This window comes from Akebia trifoliata, chromosome 11 (assembly GCF_017979445.1).
Source record: "Akebia trifoliata isolate Shusen 1 chromosome 11, ASM1797944v1, whole genome shotgun sequence".
Taxonomy (NCBI): Eukaryota; Viridiplantae; Streptophyta; class Magnoliopsida; order Ranunculales; family Lardizabalaceae; genus Akebia; species Akebia trifoliata.
The window spans coordinates 11,375,823-11,383,483 of NC_141385.1; the positions used below are offsets into that span (position 1 = coordinate 11,375,823).

General features: G+C 36.1%; 1 protein-coding gene across 2 annotated transcripts; it reads right to left on the bottom strand.

Annotated features, from left to right (window-relative positions):
* Window positions 1–545: 545 nt before the first annotated feature.
* LOC147390918 (protein NTM1-like 9) lies at window positions 546–7,002 on the bottom strand. 2 transcript variants are annotated; one of them, XM_086457322.1, is made up of 9 exons: window positions 6,762–7,002; window positions 6,302–6,564; window positions 3,313–3,588; window positions 2,783–3,172; window positions 2,281–2,388; window positions 1,711–1,788; window positions 1,458–1,622; window positions 1,222–1,368; window positions 546–1,113 (listed from the first exon to the last, which is right to left on the bottom strand). In XM_086457322.1, the coding sequence occupies exons 1-9, from the start codon at window positions 6,904–6,906 to the stop codon at window positions 1,009–1,011; spliced, it is 1,677 nt and encodes a 558-aa protein (XP_086313448.1). In that variant the 5' UTR covers window positions 6,907–7,002; the 3' UTR covers window positions 546–1,008. The 2 variants fall into 2 exon arrangements, with proteins under 2 accessions (XP_086313448.1, XP_086313447.1); XM_086457321.1 differs by having other exon boundaries at window positions 3,298–3,588.
* Between the last annotated feature and the right edge of the window lie 659 nt (window positions 7,003–7,661).

A 7,661-nucleotide genomic window follows, 5' to 3' on the forward strand; every position in this document is an offset into this window, starting at 1 on the left:
CAATCAACTCAAAATTTTCTTGGTGAGCGTCGATCTGATCCCAAAAATGGGTTTTAAAATTATGTTATTTGTAAGAAAAAATTTCAATAATTTAAACCAAACTGTTTTTTTTTTTTTTTTTCCTTTTCGAAAGCATTTCAAAATGAATTTCAAGTCTCAGATGTTTGGAAGGAAAATGAGACTTTTAACAATTTTTTAGTCTCACGTTGGTTCAAAAAATAAGTTTTCTCAATCTTGTATACCATCGATCTCCCGGATACTTTCTTATTCTATAAAATAGACTTAGATGTGTGTGCCATGCATCAAAACCGTCGCATTCATGCTCATGCATGTGCATAGTGTCCTTCAACATTTTATATGATGAACTTTGTACATATGTATAGCTTGAGAATCACTTTTCTATTTGTCAACCTCAGAAGGATATGGTTCCCTCACTCGAATCATTAGATGATTTACCATTAATAATCCAAGAAAATCCTAATCGTCGGGCTATCATTATAAGAATTCATGAAATATTTTTTTTATTAATTGATGCACGATGAAATGCCATCATCAAAATCTTAAACCCAAGAATTTGGTGTTGGCTATACGAATTATGTTCCTCCATTCAATTTTATCTGAAGCTATGTCTTCTAATGTGTACATTGTAACGGATTTATTCAACTGAGGAATCATGATCTCTTCCCTTTCACAATGGCTATGAGGTTTATTTCTATGTTAAAAATTCAACAATATCTAGCATCAGACATGAACAGAAGAGTTCCAGTGATACACAAAAAGATCTAAAATTATTCAAAATCACATTAAAATTACATTCACACATTCATACTTCTTACATAATTTATTGCATATAAAATAAAATCTATCCATGTTCCCATTAATCAAAAACCTATCTAGCTTCCAAACCAGATTCATTGTAAACAATTACCAATTACTTACATGTAGCAGATGAATGGTGAAATAGGATTTGTGTTGTTGGAAATGAGATGGAGATGATTCTCTTTCCATTCAAAACTTCAACCATCTCCATGCCCCGAAGATGAGCATGAACAAGACCATAATTATTATCACGACGACCACCATGACATGAGGCGCTGCTAACAAGGATGAGTCCTGTATATCACTACTCATTAGACCATCAAGTATTGATGAATTTACAATGGATGAATGGGGGTATATTAACAGAATATCTAAAATAATTTTGATTGATGAAATCCTCACCCTGGGAACTGTTGGTTTCACCTCATTGTCTTTTGCATTCTGTCTCGACATTGATCTATATCTAAATCTCACATTTATATCGGGTTCTTGAGAGATTTCCTTGTTCTTTTTAATGATCATAGTGTGTTCTGTAGCTTCTCCACCAACCTGAAAACAATGGTTTTATAGAATTTTGACAACCGACATAAACATATTAACAAAATATCTAAATCAATTTTGTTTGATGAAATCCTCACATTGGTAACTGTTGTTTTTGTCTCATTATCTTTTGCATTCCATATGACTTCTTTTTTTAACTTCATCATCCTTATAACGGGTTTAGGAGAGATTTCCTTGTCCTTTTCAAGGTTTACAAAGGAAAGAGACCGTAACTTAGTGCGTTCCATAGCTTCTCCAACATCCTGAAAAAACAGTTTTTACAAGAGTTGACAAATGATGAATGGATATTAACAGAATATCTAAATTTATTTTTCTTGATGAAATCCTCACCTCTACAGCTCTTGGTTTTGCCTTATTATCATTTTCTTGAGAGATTTCCTTGCTCACTTGACGCTCCCCTTGTCCAACCTGAAAACAGTGATTTTATGGATGTCTATATCTAATAAAACAGATAATATAAATTAATTTTCCTAGACCAAAATATTATGATCATTTTATGAAGATAAAAGAGGGCAATGAACCATGTTAGATGGTCCAATCGGTAACACTGCACCTTTTGGATGCTTACACCAACATGAAACAAGTACTGGATTGAGAGGTCCATGGTTTTATAACCAGAACAAAATCATTCACTATAAACCCCAAGGGGTTGGCCTAGTGGCAGGCCGTGCACTTGACAAGCCATTGAGGTAGGTCATGGGTTCGAAACCCCATGAACCTATGAAGTTATTGGGCCCACCCTCCAGGGTTATCTTGACCCTTGACTCAACCTGTTGCATGTAGGATTTTCTGCAAGGGCGGTGCATGCGACCATGGGAATAGTCCCATCCGAATGGTGGGGACACCCACAATATAAAATAAATAATCATTCACTAACTATTAGATGTTTTTCGTTTTCACCTGAGATCGTTCAATAGGTGGTGACGCTCTGGTGTATGCGTCATTGTCTGATACATTATCCCAGTCACCTGCTACCTCTGATGCTACGATGTCCATAGACGCTCTGGACTGTAAACATCAATTTTATGCAAGTTTAAAACCAATAAATGGATATTAACTAAAATACAAAACTAAATAAAATTTTCTTGACAAAATTCCTTAACCCGAACATAGTGTCAATATCATGATTTTTCGACTAGTTGAATAACCACCCTGAAGTTTTAAAGAGAGAAATATAAGAGGTTAATACTGGAAGATTAGGACCATTTACGAAGACAAAAGAGGGCAATCAACCATCTTAGGTCGTCAAATGGGTAACAATTCCCATGGATCCTGCATCTTTTGGTTGCTTACACCAACATGAAACAAGTACTCGATTGAGAGATTTGTGGTGTTATAACTTATAACTAGCACAACTATAACAAAGTCATTCACTAGCTATTGCAGGTTTTTGTTTTTTCACCTGAGATTGTTCAAAACGTATTGGCACTCTGGTGTATGCATCACTGTATGAGGCACTATCATTTCCACCTGCTCTCTCTGACACTCCCATGTGCATAGAAGGTCCAGACTGTAAACGTATTTGAGCACCAACAGAATCGATCCCAAAAGTTGAGTTTTTATGATTAGTTGATTCGTCACAGGAATATTCCTGGTTATTGTGAACCGCCGCTACAGATCGTAGTATAGGATAGTTTAAGTCCAACTCATAATTGTCACCATGGAACGGCATCCCATTGTGTCCATCATCCAACTTATTGGCGAAAGGGGAATCCATGTAAGAAGATCCGAGTCCAATGGACATCTCAGAACGCAATGGAGACAAATTATTCAAGAAACTTAACAACTCTTCCTGAAGTGGATTGACCATAAGAAGGAAACAAAAAAGCAAGCTTTAGTTTTTGAGTTTCTTTCACTTATTCAAGATGAAAGTAGAAACTACGAACTGGAAACTGAAATGTCAAATTCATTCCTCACCTCTGTAGCTCTTACCTCAACTTCACGATCTTCCACATCAGAAGGCACATAGGCATTGTTGTTTCTCTTTTTGGGTATGAGAGCACTGGTGGTTATATTGCCTGATTTATCTGCCAGACACTTCTCAATACATGTCAACTGCTCTCCGACTTGCATATCTGACTTCGAAGTTGATTGAACCTTTGGTTGGTTTGATGGTGTGTCTTCAGGAGAAGACACTTCTATCTCATCATAGTTTGAATACTCGACCGTGACATCCTTATTGAACAAGCGACAAAGAACATAGGCATACTGCAAAAGGTGGATGAAGGAAATTCGAGCAATATGAAGGGAACAACAACAACAAAGAGAATTTTGAAAGACAAACAGGAGTTTAGCTCCAAAAGTGCTTTTCAAACTATTTCAGGAGGGTTGCAATCAGTGCAATGGAATGATATTTTGCGGAATTCTTTGAAAATTTAAAGATATTAGTGTATTACTTGGGTTGTGGGTTGCTGCTATTCAAAAGAAATTAGCAACGGTAGAAAATTTACAAAAAGGGGGTTTCAATTTAGTTTCTCGTTGTTCTTTTTTGCTACAAGAAATTGGAGACTAATGATCATCTGTTCTTTGGTTGCAATTACAGTGGTTGGTTGTCCAAAAATATTTTGAGATGATTTAGAATAAGCTGAATAGGTTTGGGATCCATAAATGAAGAAATTTTAGATATGAAAGGAGCAAAATTTCAAAACAAGGCAATTTATAACATGCTATGTCTTTGTTTGTGTGCCTTAGTCTACCATGTATGGGTAGAGAGGAACCGAAGAATTTTTACAGTGCTAGCTTGCGCAAAATCTGAAATTTTATAGCAAATTGAAGAAGATGTTAGACGTAGAGTTGAAGGTATGGATCTCGTTGAAGACTCAGCAGGTGTAAGCGCTTTATTTATTGGAAATTGAAATTTTAAATGCAACTTAGTGAAGAAGAAAACAAAGAGTTTCTTTTGGAATTGTCCAGAAAAAGGAGTGGTTAAAATAAATACTGTGGGGGAAAATTCTTGAGCACGGATACGTGGCTCGATCAGGGGCCAAGATTAATGATTTGAGGTCGTGGCTCGGTTTATTCACCCCGACAAATGCTTGTATTCGAAGCTCGGAGCTATGCCATCAGCCAGTGAAGCGGTCCGGGCAACTGCCCCTTAGGTCGGAATGACAAGCCTGATAGGCGTGCCAGCAATAGACAGCCAGCTCTAACAACCCACGTCATGTCAGGCCAACTCTGACTTTCTCAGAAGTGATGGGGCAGTTGCACCAACTCCTGCAGCTGACATGTCAGGGAGTAAGCTAACTACCCCAAGTCACCTCAGGGGGTGGCACAGAAAACGATCAAGTTGAACGCCTATATAAGGAAGAAAACTACGAGTAAAAGAGGTTCGAATTCTCCTTCTCAAAACACATTACACTGATCAATTTGGCTAACTTGATCGTCGGAGTGGGCTGTTTTACAGGTCCCCCGAGCTGAAAAAGAAGGAAAGTGTAGAGCCATTTCGTGCATCTACAAATACCGATGGTTCACGAACCATGGAGAGATCAGGTTTGGGATATATTTGCAGGTTGGATGAACTGTGAAGAAGATGATATAATCTCTATGGAGCTGAATGCAATAAAAGAAGCCTAGACTAATGCATTAAAAAGAGGTTATTTAAGAGTGATAGTAAGTTTCGACACTCTCTACTCCATTAATGTCATAAAAGGCCAAATCATACCAGTGTGGAAGTGTGAAGAGGTGCAACAATTAAGTTCACTTTTTACAATTTGCACTTTTGAGTTTTTTTTGGAGGGAAGCAAATGGAGCTGTGGATTATCGTGCTCGTCTCAATTCTTATGGAAATGAGTTTCTTGTAACTAAGGATATTTCATATATTTCTCATGAGCTTTCGAGAATTCTTATAAATGACAACATGACGTAACTTGTATATATTCTCGAGAGTAATAAGTAAACAGAGAGGGGCCCTCTAACCCCAGCTTACCGATCAAATAATAATAATAATAATTCACCATTATAATAAATGAATAAAGCCCCTAAGTGATATGATTTTACATTACAAAATCTCATTCACTTATGGTGTGATTTTATAATAAAATCACTTATGGGCCCCTCTTCGATCAGAACATGGTTGATCCTAAACCCATCGGGATAAGCTATTGGTTTGGGTCTTTGTCAGATTGAATCCTTATTGGAGCCCATATCCTTTATCCAAACTCATAATTATCAGATCAGATTTCTAATCTGTTACATTGACAGATATAAGACCCCATATTCACTAAATAAAGGAAAAGTGGATTTATTGTTCAGCTCTAATTGATCCATTAACGAGTTATGATTTTTTGACTCCCCCACATGGCATGCTCAAAATACTCTCCTGACGTGGTATGTGCTAGAACCATAGATTTTATGTCTCAGGATACACATATTCACATCCCTATAAAATCTATGCATATGTGTATCCTGAGGCATAAAATCTATGGTTCTAGCATATGTCATGTCAGGAGAGTATTTTGAGTATGCTACGTGGGGGAGTCAGACTATCACGACTCTTCACTACCCCCCCCCCCTCCCCCAATGGCATACTCAAAATACTCTCGTAACACATGTTAGAATCATAGATTTTTTTTTTTGTTTCAAGATACACATTCTCATAAATATGTGCAGTTGTATATCCTGAGGTAAAAAAATTATGATTCTAACACATGTCACATCAAGAGAGTATTTTGAGTATGCCACGTGGGACAGTCAGAAAATCATTACTCTTTATCAATCACATAAGCCCACTCTCTCACTCTGATAGACACAACCCACCTCCCACACTCCACACACACTAATTACCCAATCTGTAGAGACACTCCACACATACAAACACAAACACCGACCCAATCCACACACACTAGAAACTTGTGAATGAGTTAGCAGTAAAAACAGTAGTAAGAAGCAGGAGAGAGAGAGAGAGAGAGCATCAAAATCTCACCTTCTCAGAGTTCATGTGATACTCATGAATCACCCACGCAGTCTTCTCAGCATTGGGAGTACGCCCTTTGTAGAAAACCAGTGTCTTCTTCATCCCAATCAACTTCATGCCAGATGATCGAGACTTTATGGGTCTATCGTTTCCAGTAGCTTTCCAGTACCCAGCTTTCGTAGACCTATCAAAACGATGACCTTTTGCGTACTTTTGATTACGAGAACTAAAGAAAAACCACTCTGGATCATCACTCTTAATCACAGATAAACCTACAACCAAGCAAGCAAGAAAACGATCAATCAACATTTTGATCACAAATTCAAACTCAACTCCAAAAATGACCACAACCCAGATCAATATTCTCCAACAAAAACAAAACCCATAGTTCAAAATCATCAAATTAAAAAAATAATAATAATAATAATAATAATAAAATCGAGAGTGAAACAATGGAGTTTCAAATTACCAGGCAAATCCCATGGCTCGAATTTACATAAATCAACTTCTGGAATCACTTGGACTTCCGAATCTTTGCCCTTGTTCTTCAATCGTAAGTAGTGATTTATTAGTTCTTCATCTGTAGGGTGAAATCTGTACCCCACTACAGACATTGCTGATATCTCTCTTCCCAATTCTCTCAAAACCCAGAAAACATATCGATGTCGATGATCACATAAATGATCAAACCAAATCCTTCGGAATCCTCACCTTTGTTTTTTTTTTTAAACTGCTTATCATTGTTTGTAGTGCGCCAAAGAAGATGCCACGTGCAACCACTGTACACGTGAACAATGAAGACGTAAAGTCAAATGGAACGATGAGCTAATGTCAACCTTGTCAGAAAATAAATAAATAAATTGTAATAGGAACCATATCGAAAACCTATACATTAAAATAAAAATAAAAAAATGTTTTTTATTTTTTTATTTTTAAATTTCAAAGTAAAAAAAATCGAAAAATCAGAATAGGTAGAGGTCCACCTAATAATGATCTCAACAATTTGATCATCAACACTCCTTTTTTGGATTCTTTCAAAGTGACATGCAATTGAAATACTAAAAATATATATTGCAATGGTAGAATAAACATTGGATCAAATGTAAAGTTTAAATCTTTGAAAATTTACTAAAATTGTACGACCGTCAACAGATGCTTATCGGTCCAGATACAATAATATCCAAATCTAAATCCAAAAATTTTATATTATATTTATATCCGAATTTAAATCCGACAAATGTTCTAAAATTCTATTTGAATTTGAATACTTTGTATATAATAAATAAAAAAAAAACATAGATTTTCATCATCCAACTGATTTTTCATTATTAAAAAAAAAACTTATTATATATTATATTATTTATAATAT